The sequence below is a fragment of the Schistocerca nitens genome, chromosome 5, assembly GCF_023898315.1.
Source record: "Schistocerca nitens isolate TAMUIC-IGC-003100 chromosome 5, iqSchNite1.1, whole genome shotgun sequence".
Classification (NCBI taxonomy): domain Eukaryota; kingdom Metazoa; phylum Arthropoda; class Insecta; order Orthoptera; family Acrididae; genus Schistocerca; species Schistocerca nitens.
Window position 1 is genome coordinate 287855607 of NC_064618.1, and position 13470 is coordinate 287869076.

The 13470-nt window shown below is 44.2% G+C and overlaps 2 protein-coding genes across 5 annotated transcripts in view; one reads left to right on the forward strand and one right to left on the reverse strand.

Moving 5' to 3' along the window:
• The window catches only part of LOC126259164 (uncharacterized), a 36785-nt gene extending 23998 nt beyond the window's left edge, over positions 1–12787 (reverse strand). Inside the window, exon 1 of one of the 3 annotated variants that reach the window (XM_049955717.1) lies at positions 12583–12787. The gene's annotated coding sequence lies outside the window, so the exon portion shown is untranslated. Of the gene's footprint in view, positions 1–11806; positions 11822–12582 lie in introns of those variants that run through there. The other 2 variants (XM_049955719.1, XM_049955718.1) reach the window with 2 other exon arrangements.
• Positions 12788–12834: 47 nt separating this feature from the next.
• The window catches only part of LOC126259168 (CDAN1-interacting nuclease 1), a 147410-nt gene continuing 146774 nt past the window's right edge, over positions 12835–13470 (forward strand). For both annotated transcript variants that reach the window (XM_049955734.1, XM_049955733.1), the window contains exon 1: positions 12835–13025. In XM_049955734.1, the coding sequence (XP_049811691.1) occupies positions 12916–13025 (110 nt within the window). In that variant the 5' untranslated portion in view covers positions 12835–12915. The remainder of the gene's footprint in view (positions 13026–13470) is intronic.

Consider the following 13470-nt stretch of genomic DNA (forward strand, 5'->3'; position numbering starts at 1 on the left):
CCAGAGGTTACCTTAACGTCTGTAGACGTCTCTCCATTGATAACAACATGCTGTGTTCTGTTTGCTAAAAACTCTTCAATCCAGCCACACAGCTGGTCTGATATTCCGTAGGCTCTTACTTTGTTTATCAGGCGACAGTGCGGAACTGTATCGAACGCCTTCCGGAAGTCAAGAAAAATAGCATCTACCTGGGAGCCTGTATCTAATATTTTCTGGGTCTCATGAACAAATAACGCGAGTTGGGTCTCACACGATCGCTGTTTCCGGAATCCATGTTGATTCCTACATAGTAGATTCTGGGTTTCCAAAAACGACATGATACTCGAACAAAAAACATGTTCTAAAATTCTACAACAGATCGACGTCAGAGATATAGGTCTATAGTTTTGCGCATCTGCTCGACGACCCTTCTTGAAGACTGGGACTACCTGTGCTCTTTTCCAATCATTTGGAACCCTCCGTTCCTCTAGAGACTTGCGGTACACGGCTGTTAGAAGGGGGGGCAAGTATACTAGTAGTATACTAATAGTTTGTCTTCTTGTGATAAGTAGATGGTAGATGACTTTTTTTTTTTTTTTTTTTGGTTTGGTTTTAGGGCGCAAAACTGCTATGGTCATTAGCGCCCAGCCCGTAACTTAGGAAACAGTAAAAAAAAACGAAATTGAAAACAAGCAGCAATGGGAACAAAGTCATAAAATTGGAGAAACTAAAAGCAGAAGGAAGGCCTAAAAATCCACTACAGAAAGGGGTTTGTTGTCCCCAAAAAAGCTTCAAATGACTGACGTCATTTCACTAGCACTAATAAACTGGAGAACGCAGTCGGCTGAGCGCGTGTCATCTGCTAAAATCGACGATAGATCAGGCGATAGCTGTAGACGGGCGCGTAACGGATTAAAATAGGGGCATTCAATTAAAAGGTGTCTTACCGTCCACAGCTGAGAGCAGTGGGGACAGAGTGGGGGAGGATCGCCGCTTAAAAGATGTCGATGGCTAAAAAGACAGTGCCCTATCCGGAGTCTAGTTAAAATTACCTCCTCCCGACGACGCGTTCGGGAGGAAGAAGTCCAAGCGCAAGGAAGAGCTTTCACTTCCCGCAATTTATTATTGGGAAGTGTTAACCAATGCGCATGCCATAAATGAGCAACTTTGCGACATAAACCGCTCCGTAGATCGGTGAAGGGAAGCGATTGAATAGCTGGCCGAGGAAGAGAGACTGCAGCCTTGGCCGCTATATCGGCCGCCTCATTCCCACAGATACCAGCGTGTCCCGGGAGCCAGAGGAACGCCACCGAGACGCCCCCCAGATGGAGCAAGCGCAGACAGTCCTGAATCCGGTGGACCAGAGGGTGCGCAGGGTAAAGAGCTTGGAGACTGAGGAGAGAGCTGAGAGAATCTGAGCAGATAACGTATTGTATCCGCCGATGGCGGCGGATGTAGTGGACAGCCTGGAGAACAGCGTAAAGCTCCGCAGTATACACCGAACACTGGTCGGGAAGCCGAAATTGATTTGGGGCGTCGCCAACAATATAGGCACTCCCTACACCTAACGATGTTTTCGAGCCGTCGGTGTAAATAAATGTGGCGTCCGTCATTTGTGCACATAGAGCAGCAAATGCCCGACGATAAACAAGTGTAGGGGTACCATCCTTGGGAAATCGACAAAGGTTATGGAGCAGGCAGATCCGGGGACGGAGCCAAGGCGGTGCTGTACCTGAAGTTGTCAAAAAGGTTTTAGGAAAGCAGAAGGAAAGAGAATGGAGCAGTTGACGGAAGCGGACTCCCGGGGGTAGTAGGGAGGAGGAGCGGCCAGCATACCCTACATCAAATGAGGCGTCGAAAAAAAGGGCATGGGCTGGATTAGCAGGCATGGAAGACAGATGGCTAGCATAACAACTTAGAAGGACCGCTCGCCGATTGGACAACGGAGGTTCAGCAGTCTCAGCATAAAGGCTTTCCACAGAGCTAGTGTAAAAAGCTCCAGACACTAAACGTAATCCACGGTGGTGGATAGAGTCGAGACGCCGAAGAATAGACGGCCGAGCAGAGGAGTAGACTATGCTTCCATAATCCAATTTCGAGCGCACTAAGGCGCGATAGAGGCGGAGAAGGACCACTCGGTCCGCTCCCCAGGAGGTACCATTCAGGACACGGAGGGTGTTAAGCGATCGCAGACAGCGAGCCGAAAGATAGGAAACGTGGGAGGACCAGCACAGTTTTCTGTCAAACGTAAGACCCAAGAATTTAGCGACGTCTGAAAACGGAAGGTTGACAGGTCCTAGATGTAAGGAGGGCGGAAGAAACTCCTTACGTCGCCAAAAATTAACACAAACGGTCTTACTGGGAGAGAAACGGAAGCCTGTTTCGATACTCCAAGAGTGGAGGCGATCGAGACATCCTTGAAGACGTCGTTCAAGAAGGCTGGTCCGTTGAGAGCTGTAGTAGATCGCAAAATCATCCACAAAGAGGGAGCCCGAGACATCGGGAAGGAGACAATCCATAATTGGATTTATAGCGATGGCAAACAGTACAACACTCAGCACGGAGCCCTGGGGTACCCCGTTTTCTTGGGAGAAAGTGCGGGAGAGAGTAGTGTTCACCCGCACCCTAAATGTGCGCTCTGCCATAAATTCGCGAAGAAAAAGGGGCAGCCGGCCTCGAAAGCCCCAAGAGAAGAGTGTGCGGAGGATGCCTGTCCTCCAACAGGTATCGTATGCTCGCTCCAGATCAAAAAATATTGCTACCGTTTGACGTTTCCGGAGAAAACTGTTCATGATATAAGTGGAGAGAGCAACAAGATGGTCAACGGCAGAACGATGCTTTCGGAATCCGCATTGGGCAGGTGTTAAAAGACTGCGGGATTCCAGCCACCACGCTAAACGGTAATTCACCATACGCTCCAAAACCTTACAGACACTACTCGTGAGAGAAATGGGGTGATAGCTAGAGGGGAGATGGTTGTCCTTTCCAGGTTTCGGAACAGGAACGACGATAGCTTCCCGCCATCGTCTGGGAAAAGTACTGTCGGTCCAAATTCGATTATAAAGGCGAAGGAGGTAACGCAGACTATGGGTTGATAAATGCAGCAACATTTGGACGTGGATACCATCTGGTCCTGGGGCGGAGGAGCGAGAAGAAGAGAGTGCATGTTGGAGTTCCCGCAAGGAGAAAACAGTATTGTAGCTTTCGCGATTTTGAGAGGAGAAAGCAAGAGGTCGCACTTCTGCTGCACGTTTCTTCGGGAGAAACGCTGGCGGGTAATTTGAAGAGCTCGAAATCTCAGCAAAGTGCTGACCCAATGAGTTAGAAATTGCGACGGGGTCCACTAATGTGTCATGCGCGACAGTGAGCCCAGAGACCGGGGAGAAACTAGGCGCGCCTGAGAACCGTCAAAGCCGACTCCAAACTTCCAAGGCGGGAGTGAAGGTGTTAAATGAGCTAATAAAGAATTTCCAGCTTGCCTTCTTGCTATCGCGGATGACACGACGGCATCGCGCTCGTAGCTGCTTATAGCGGATACAGTTGGCCAAAGTAGGATGGTGGCGGAAAACGCGGAGAGCACGTCGCCGCTCACGTAGTGCATCACGGCATGCCTGGTTCCACCAAGGAACTGGGGGGCGCCGGGGCAATTCCGAGGTGCGTGGTATTGAACGCTCCACAGCTGTAAGAATAACGTCTGTAATATGTGTGACCTCATTGTCGACACTGGGAAAGTGACGGTCATCGAATGTCGCTAGAGACGAAAAAAGTGTCCAATCGGCTTGAGCAAACTTCCAGCGTCGCAGGCGCATATATGGCCATTGAGGCTGCAGTCTAAGGACACATGGAAAGTGGTCACTGGAGTGTGTATCATCAAGGGCGAACCATTCGAAGCGCAGAGCTAGCGGAACAGTACCGACCGCAAGGTCCAAATGAGATAAATTTGCCATGGAGGCAGACAAAAATGTAGGGACCCCAGTGTTGAGGCAAACTAGATCTGCTTGGTGGAAGACGTCTAGCAATAGTGAGCCACGTGGACAAGGATGTGGAGATCCCCAAAGCGGGTGGTGGGCATTGAAGTCCCCAACCAGCAAATATGGGGGTGGAAGCTGACCAAGAAGATGAAGGAGATCAGCTCGTGCCATTGGTGTGGACGATGGAATGTATACAGTACAAAGAGAGAACGTGTATTCGGAAAGGGAAAGACGGACGGCGACAGCTTGGAAGGAAGTGTTTAAATGGATTGGGTGATAATGGACAGTTTCATGGAGAAGAATCATGAGTCCTCCGTGTGCTGGAGTGCCTTCAACAGAGGGGAGATCATATCGGACGGACTGAAAATGAGGGAGAACAAAGCGGTCATGGGGACGCAGCTTTGTTTCCTGAAGACAGAAGATGACCGGCGAGTAGGATTGTAAGAGGATCGACAATTCATCCCGATTGGCTCGAATACCGCGGATATTCCAGTGGATAATGGACATAGGGTGAACAGAAAATGGAGGAATGTGACCAAGGTCGCTGTCAACTCAACGACTGCTCTGAGCTTGCGACCGACAGCATGGAATGGCATTCAGCCGAAGGCAGAAGATCCTGATCCATAGGTTGGTCAGGAGCAGCTCCTGCCACCAGCGACCGGCCGGTTGATCGGCCGCCAGCAGTGCGCCTCGGCGACACAGAAGATGGCCGAGGGCGACTTCCGCCAGGTGGTGCTGTAGATGGGACACGCCTTGGCGGAGAAGGAGAGGAACTGGGTTTCTTTGTAGCCTTCTTGGAAGTATGATGTTTAGAGGAAGGAGGAACCGATGGTTGGGAAGTTGCCGTACGTAAAAACTCTTCACGAGTATGCTCTTTTTTTGAAGTCTTGGTGTCTGACTTTTGGGCTCGAGATTTAGCAGAACTCGACAAAGGGTGAGCCAGAGAGTGGGCAGGCGAAAGTGGTGAGGTTGAACGGGCGATCTTTGCGCTGGCCGATCTGACGACCGTGGCACTAAAGGTGAGGTCGCAAGTCTGCGTGGCCGCCTCCTTTGTTGGCCGAGGAGAAGCAAGGACAGTGCTGTAGTTTCCTTTCTGAGGCACGGTGGGCTGTCGACTGGCGAATAATTTTCGAGCAGCAAAGGTCGACACCTTTTCCTTCACCCTAATTTCCTGGATGAGTTTTTCGTCCTTAAAAACGGGGCAATCTCGAGAGGAAGCGGCGTGGTCACCCATACAGTTGATGCAGCGAGGGGATGGAGGTGGACAAGCACCCTCATGGGCATCCCTGCCACACGTAACACATTTGGCCGGATTGGAACAGGACTGGCTGGTGTGATTGAACCGCTGGAACCGATAGCAACGCGTAGGGTTCGGGACGTAAGGGCGAACGGAAATTATCTCATAGCCGGCTTTGATTTTCGATGGTAGTTGAACTTTGTCAAATGTCAAGAAGACAGTGCGGGTTGGAATGATGTTCGTGTCAACCCTTTTCATAACCCTATGAACAGCCGTTACGCCCTGGTCAGACAGGTAGTGCTGAATTTCTTCGTCAGACAGTCCATCGAGGGAGCGCGTATAGACGACTCCACGCGAGGAATTTAAGGTACGGTGCGGTTCCACCCGGACAGGGAAGGTGTGTAGTTACGACGTACGCAGCAATTTTTGTGCCTGGAGGTCACTGACCGTTTCTAACAACACGGTGCCATTCCGTAATCTGGAACAAGACTTTACAGGACCTGCAATTGCGTCGACACCTTTCTGAATAATGAAAGGGTTGACCGTGGAGAAGTCGTGACCTTCGTCAGACCGAGAAACAACAAGGAACTGTGGCAACAATGGAAGAACTGACTGTGGCTGAGACTCAGTGAACTTACGTTTGTGAGCAGACATAGTGGAAGGTGAGGAAACCATTGCGGAAGAATCCCCCATGATTACCGGCGTCTCCGATGGCGCGCTCCTCCCTTGTGGGGGCCTCCCGACAAACGGACGGAGGGACCAATCGGCACTTTCGGAAGGTATCAGCTCGGGTAATCACCCCTCCCTGGGCCTGGCCGTTACCAGGGGGTACGTACGTGTCCTACCTGTCTACCCGGGGCGGGGAATTACGCGTTACCCCGTCACCGGCTACGCATGGACGTGCGTGGGTTGGCCTTCAGACACGCACAGGGAGGAAGAAAGAGAAAGGGAAAGGAAAGAAGAGAGGTCTCAAACGCCGCAGCGGAGAAGGTAGAGAGAAGAGGTAAGGAAAAGAGAAGGACAAAGGAAGGATGAAGACGTACAAGCAAGGAATGAAGGCGAAGAATGTAGTATATGTACAAGCGTCCGTCTCCGGACGTAGGCACAAACCATAACCCCAGAGAAAGGGAAAGAAAGAGCCAGAGGTGAAGGGGGGGGGGGGGGTGGCGAAGATGGGGAATGGGGAAGGATGCGGAAAGGGAAGGTATGCAGCCCGGAAAGGAAGGAAGGCCACATCAGCTCGGGGTCCCGTGCTCGCTACGCACGTATCCACAAAAGAGTTGTGGATCCCCTGGGGGGGTGTGGTAGATGACGTGTAACATCTATAACGTATCTGAATGACTAGTATGTATGCAGCTTAGTGTTATTTTCTGATGCTATGGATACTTGATACCAGTCGGAGGCTTTGTTGTGTGATGTAATGATGCTGTGACATGACACCACAAGCGCAAACAGAAAGAGAACTGAACACTGACAGTATTTGTTTTGTGTTTGTGTGTAATATTTTAATGTATGTTGTGGTGACCTAGCCTGAAGTCTAGGTTTTAAATGTAACAGTTTGATCATGAGTTGGCAAAGCCAATGAATATTACAACATGAGAATAGCTGTAACTCTTATGATGTCTATTTAATAAATAATGGATCTTGATGAGTCATTTATGTTTATCATTTCATCATTTGGCCAAAACTGGTGGTTATTATCAACTCTCTTCATTGAATGAGACACCATACCAATTTAGTTATTGATCTGAACTATTGTTTTACATAGTTGCCAACACTAAATTCTATATTTTCTTCATATTTATCCTATTTCTACCTAAACATTATTTTAATGTTTCTGCAGTGATAATACTCAACTTTTACTATTACTGTTGGTGAAACTACCACCAGAATCACTATTTACTCCAACTGTCATTACTTTTACAGCTGTATTTGTTATTAATCATTACTGTAGAAGAACTAATAACAACTGGTTACCTACAAGTGCAGAAGTGAAGAAAAACAATTTTATAGCTGTCATGCACCACAGTTTTATGACGCAAGTTGACACTGAAGTCATTTTCCAGGACTTCAGTATAAATAATGCAATAAAATGAATTTAAGGAAGGAGATCATCCAGTCCTGTAAAACTGGTCGATAAGTTGGACATGAGGTGATTGTAATCGAAAGAGGATGCAACTGCTAGATTGGACAGGAGATGATTGTAGTTGAAAGAGGATGCCCATTTTAGTTTTCCTGAGTCTGGACAGCAGTGGCTAAAATTTATTCCTGGATTCTCTCACCAGATAACCAGCCACTGCTGACTACATGGTGACTCATCCTTACAGCAGACATGTGCCTCTCATCCTGGGGTCTGGGTGACCTGCCAATCAATTCTAATCTTCCGCATCTTATCCCACTTTCATCCCTGAGGATGGAACTAATAGTTCAGAAAGCTGGGATTTACTGTTTTTACTTTTAAATATTTAGATCAGCTCCTTAAGGTACCTACTGACAGCTCTTTTGTCTTTCTGCAGTTTTATAGTTTTCAGAAGTGCATTTTCCTTTAGGAACAAATTACCACCAATGTTTTTTACTCAAGGTGTCAGCCAGGGATGGCAGGAATCATTTGCTGGAAGCTGATCTACAGGCTTACTTCTTCAGCATGTAACCTACTTCCAAAACTATAGCAAAAAAAGGTACTCAGGGGATGACTGTTACCAAGCTTTGTTTATAATAATTGAATAGGGTAGTAGATTCTGCCTTGGATTCAGTGACTCAGGAGCAGGGCAACTACTGGACTGTATCTAGCACTGATATTTAGGACAAAGTTCAGCACCATGATGTGAGAAGCCAAGCCTGGGGTGATTACAGGTGATATGTTATTTGAAAGAGTGCTGAACGTCCAGTCACCTCTGTTATTATTCTTACAGCTACAAGGAGGTACTCTTCTAGCAGGGCAATGCCTATAAACACGCATCTCTTGTTACATGACATGCTTAAGATGTCTGTCCATTCACATGGGGAGCATGATCACCAAAACTGTATAGCTTTAAGTAGGACTATATGTGAGCAATGACAGCACAGCACTTGTTCCAGTCTCCATTACCAGCAACAGCCCTTCACCATTTGAAACAACATATGTAGGAAAAAAAGTCATTTTCCCCTCAAAATCTCAAAACAATATTCAACAATTATATGATCATTTGAATGCACAAATACTGGACTGCACTGGGCCTATAGTAAGCATACAAGAAACTGAATTGTTGTCCAAGATAATCCATCAATAGGTAAACAACCCTGTAACTCTGACTATACGCAATGTGCAGCTTCAGTAATGATTAAAATAATGAAGGACATTTACATCTTTCACAAGTTTAGTTTGCTGGAAGTTGGACGACATACAAAAATTCAGCTGCCTGCCAGGATGTATGTGCATCCTACTACTGACTCGAGCGCAAACACTGAACCAGTACCTAATCCTACTATTAACTGTTTCTGTATAGTAAAATCATGTTACATAAAAATCAGTATTTATTTGCATTTCATAGGTTTTATCCCGAGTATCCTGGTTTCATGGGACACATTCCCTGCCTGGGGACAATGGTGGTTGCCACCATTGCACAACAATATGTGTGTGCTAGGTCTCCTGAGTACACTTATAGAATAGACCAATTCTTTAGAAAAACTGGCATCTAGATGGAAATATGAGATTTCCATATACTTAGCTGGTTGGTATCTGCACTGTTTTCTGTGTTTCAAAATAATCTCAAAATTCTTCACTACAGTTCATCTTCAGCAGCATTATTCAGAGTATGGGTTAGTTCAAATGATTTAGTGCTTCCATAGCTCTCCTCAGTCACTGCATGTGACATATTGTCCACAATATTCAGTAGTTTTATCCTGAGTACCCTGGTTTCGTGGGACACGTTCCTTGTCTGGCGGACAATGGTTGTTGCTAATATGGTCTCTAATTGCAAGAAAACGCTAACTAGCTCTGCAGATGACAAAGAGACTGAAGAAATGTATGATGAGATAAAAGAGTTTATTCAGATAGTTAAGAGATGTGAAAATTTAACTGTGACTGGGAACTGGAAATCAATAGCAGGGAAATGGGAAAGGAAAAATAACATGTGAATATGGACTGTAGGAATGGAATGAAAGAGGAAGCCACCAGGTCGAATTTTGCACAGAGCATAATTTAATCATCGCTAACACTGGGTTTTGTGTGTTGAGGTCATCAGTCTGAAGACTGGCTTGACGCAGCTCTCCGCGCTGCTCTATCCTGTGCAACCATCTTCAGCTCCAAATAATTACTGCAAATTACATACTTCTGAATCTACTTACTGTATTCATCTCTTGGTCTCCCTCAACAATTTTTACCCCCCCCCCCCCCCCCCCCGCCCTCATACTTCGCTCCAACACTAAACTGGTGATCCCTTGATGCCTTAGAATATGTCCTATCAACCAATCCCTTCTTCTAGTCAGATTGTGCCATAAATTTCTTTTCTCCCAATTCTATTCAGTACCTCATTTTTAGTTATGTGATCTATGTAGCTAATCTTCAACATTCTTCTATAGCACCACATTCCAAAAGTTTCTATTCTGTTCTTGTCTAAACCGTTCCTCACCCATTTTTCACTTCCATACGTGACTACTCTCCATACAAATACTTTCAAACAAAACTTCTTAAAACTTAAGTCTGTATTCAATGCTAACAAATCTCTCTTCTCCAGAAACACTTCTATTGGCATTGACAGTCTGCATTTTATAGCCTCTCTACTTTGGCTATCTTCCGTCATTTCATTGCCCAAATAACAAAACTCATCTGCTACTCTAAATGTCTCATTTCCTAATCTAATTCCCTCAGCATCACCTGATTTAATTAAGGCTGCATTCATTTATCCTCGTGTCGCTTTTGTTGATGTTCATCTTATATTCTCCTTTCAAGACACTGTCCATTCCATTCAACTGCTCTTCCAAGTTCTTTGTGTGTCTGACAGAACTCTGAAGACACCAGAAGGTTACAGGTTGATTATATAACAGTACGAAAGATTTCAGAACCAAATTTTATATCATAAGACATTTCCATGGGCAGATGTGCACTCTGACCACAAATTATTGGTTATGAGCAGTAGATTGGCACTGAATAATTTGCAAAGAACTAGAAGATGAGACCAGGGTAAGTTAAAAGAATCAGTGAGTGTAGAGGGTTTCAGAGGGAGTATTAGGTGTCAATTGACTACCACAAAGGAAAGGAATACATAGGACACAACTGTGTAGCTCTGAGAGGTGAAATAGTGCAGGCAACAGGTGATCAACAGGGAAAAAAAGACAAGACCTAGTAGAAATGCTTAGGTATCATACGAGATACTGAATTTAACTGACAAAAAGAGAAAATATAAAAATGCAGCAAATTAAGGAAGTGAAAGGGAATACTAATGTCTACAAAATGAGGTTGACAAGAAGCACAAAATGGCTATGCAGGAATGGCTAAAGGACAAATTTAAGGGTTTAAAAACATAGCCCTATCCCACTTGGGGAATGACAGATACTGCCTACAGAAAAATTAAAGTGCCCTTTGGAGAAAAAAGAAGCAGCTGTATGAATTTCAAGAGCTCAGATGGCAAACCAGAACTCAGTAAAGAAGGGAAAGGTGAAAGGAATATACTGAGTGTCTCTACATGGGAGATGAACTCAAATGCAATATTACAGAAAGAGAAGAGGACATACATGAAGACGAGGTGGGAGACATGATACTGCCAAAGAATTTGTCAGAGTGCTGAAAGACCTAAGTCGAAACAAGGCCTTTGGGGTAGAAGACATTCTGTCAGAACTACTGGTATCCTTGGGAGGGCCAACCACGACAGAGGTATTCCATCTGAAGTGCAGGCCATATGAGACAGGAGAAATACCCTGAATTCCAAGAATGTAATAATTCAAATTCCAAAGAACATAGGTGCTGATATGTGTGAATATTACCAAACTATCAGTTTGATAAGTCATGGTGGCAAAATACTAACACCATTTCTTAACAAAAGAATGGAAGCTGACCTCTGGGAAAATCAGTTCAGTTTCCAGAGAAATGTAGGAACACGTGAGGCAATGCTGAGCCTATGACTTCTGTTAAAAGGTAGGTTAAAGAAAGACAAACCTACATTAATAGCATGTGTATACTTGCAGAAAGCTATCGGCAATGTTGATTGGTATACACTCTTTGAAATTATGAAGATAGTAGGGGTAAAATACATGAAGCAAAAGGCTATTCACAACTCCCACAAAACCAGGCAGCAGTTATAAGCATCAAAGGGCTTGAAAGGGAAGTGGTTGGGAAGGGAGTTAGACAGGATTGTAGCATATCCCGAATGTTATTCAGTCTGCACATTAAGCAAGCAGTGCAGGAAACCAAAGAAAAATCTGGAGTAGGAATAAAAGTTCTGGGGGAAGAAGTAAAAACTGTCAGATTTGCCAATGAAGAACTTCATTTCACACAACCACTAGTAATTAAACTTCCTGCCATTCGTTTTTCCACGGACTGTCTTCAGGCTAAGTGCAACTGTGACTGTCACTTGTTAGTTACATCAACTATGAAGTTGTTTACATAACACACACAACATAAATTATGGGCCTATAAACAAACCTTTTTACAACAATGCAGCAGCAAGTGTTCAGAAACTTGTGTTAATGACTATCAATATGTAGACCTCTTGATGCATGTCCCAGAAATTATATTAATTTCATATAAACAAATACTATATATCAACTGATTTTTAAAAAATCTATCACTCATATACTGATTGCTTGGGACAAAATTACAATCCCTCCAGCTAGTTTATAAATACTTGTCACCAACAGTCTGACGATTACAAAACTTTAACACATACAGTATCAACACGAGTAAACAACCACTATCTTATATCTTTAATTATTCTGATAGAGACAGTATTAGATTTACATCATAAAGGCGCTTGATTTATTTTTACGTCAGCTCTTAATGTATTGTCTAGAATAAAGTGACTGAAGCCGCAAGAACCTCCCACTGATCAACACACAAAATATGGTAACTGACAGATGAAAGTAATGTAAATGGCACTACTCTCAGTTTACATGCAAGTATGTACATTTGCCAAGATCAATGGTTATGATGTAGCTGTACGCCGAAATTAACAATCTACTTATAGAGTATTGGCTTCGTTCACTGAATGAATATTTGGTTTTGTCACTCTTCGTAAGTGCGTTAGTATCATGACATACACAAACATAAAACGTGTAATTCATCAACGAACTTAATAGAAGCTAATCGTCACTAGTCAAACTAGTTCTTGCTTTAACCAAAGCAGTAGCACATTTGCTGCCACAAAATGATAAACACACAATCAAATTTTATACTCCAGCTACTGTATACCTATAACTTACCTTTCTGTGGCGACAGAATAGCCACTACTACGATAAGCTTCCGAAAAACGGATAGGTATGGTAACTGAGGTGAAAGCAAATAGTTATTATAGTTTTACACAATTAATATTACAGAAAATGTTGCTCCCTCGTGCTCTCAATTCCTGTGATCTGCACTACGCTGTTTATTAAATTCCTAACTCATACGAAACAATTCAGCACACCTACAGCTTTGTTTTCATCACTGGGAGACAGTAGAGCAACGAAGTTGCATCGTAGTTCTGGGCCGGTGATGGAAGCGTGTTTACATGGTTCGCTGTTTGTGTTTATAGTGTAGTAATATAGGGCAGGAAAATGAAACTTGAAGTTTATAACGAAATAATTAGTATTATAAGGGAGTATGATGGGGCTAAGGTATGCCCGTGGCGGGAAGTGGATTCTATTCTTAAACAACGATTTCCAGAGTAAGTTACTGTCAGTTCTGTAATTTTCATCGTAAAAAGCTTTTAGACTCATATACATCGCATAAAAGTAAAGGATTCCTCCTTCTGTTGCTGATTATGTGGCTCACACGCGAAACCAAACAGTGGCCTTAGACGATGTGGAAAAATAAATAAATAAATTAATTAATTTAAAAAAAATGCTGGTTCCTTGATACTACGCATTTTTCCGTTGCAACTGCATTAAGGTGTGTTATTACTGGGAAATTCGCTAGGTGCAAACTGTGTTTTCAGAAGGCAGAAAAAAGCAATCGGATGGACTCAAGGATTGAGTCCGAGAGAGTCCTGTAAGAAACATTTTAGTCGTCTCAGTGTTACGACAGTCACAAGTTTCTCTGTGTATAGTTGCTTAATGTGTCTCAAAGAAAATATACATTTAGACAAGAAACAATTGTATGTTAAACCTGTC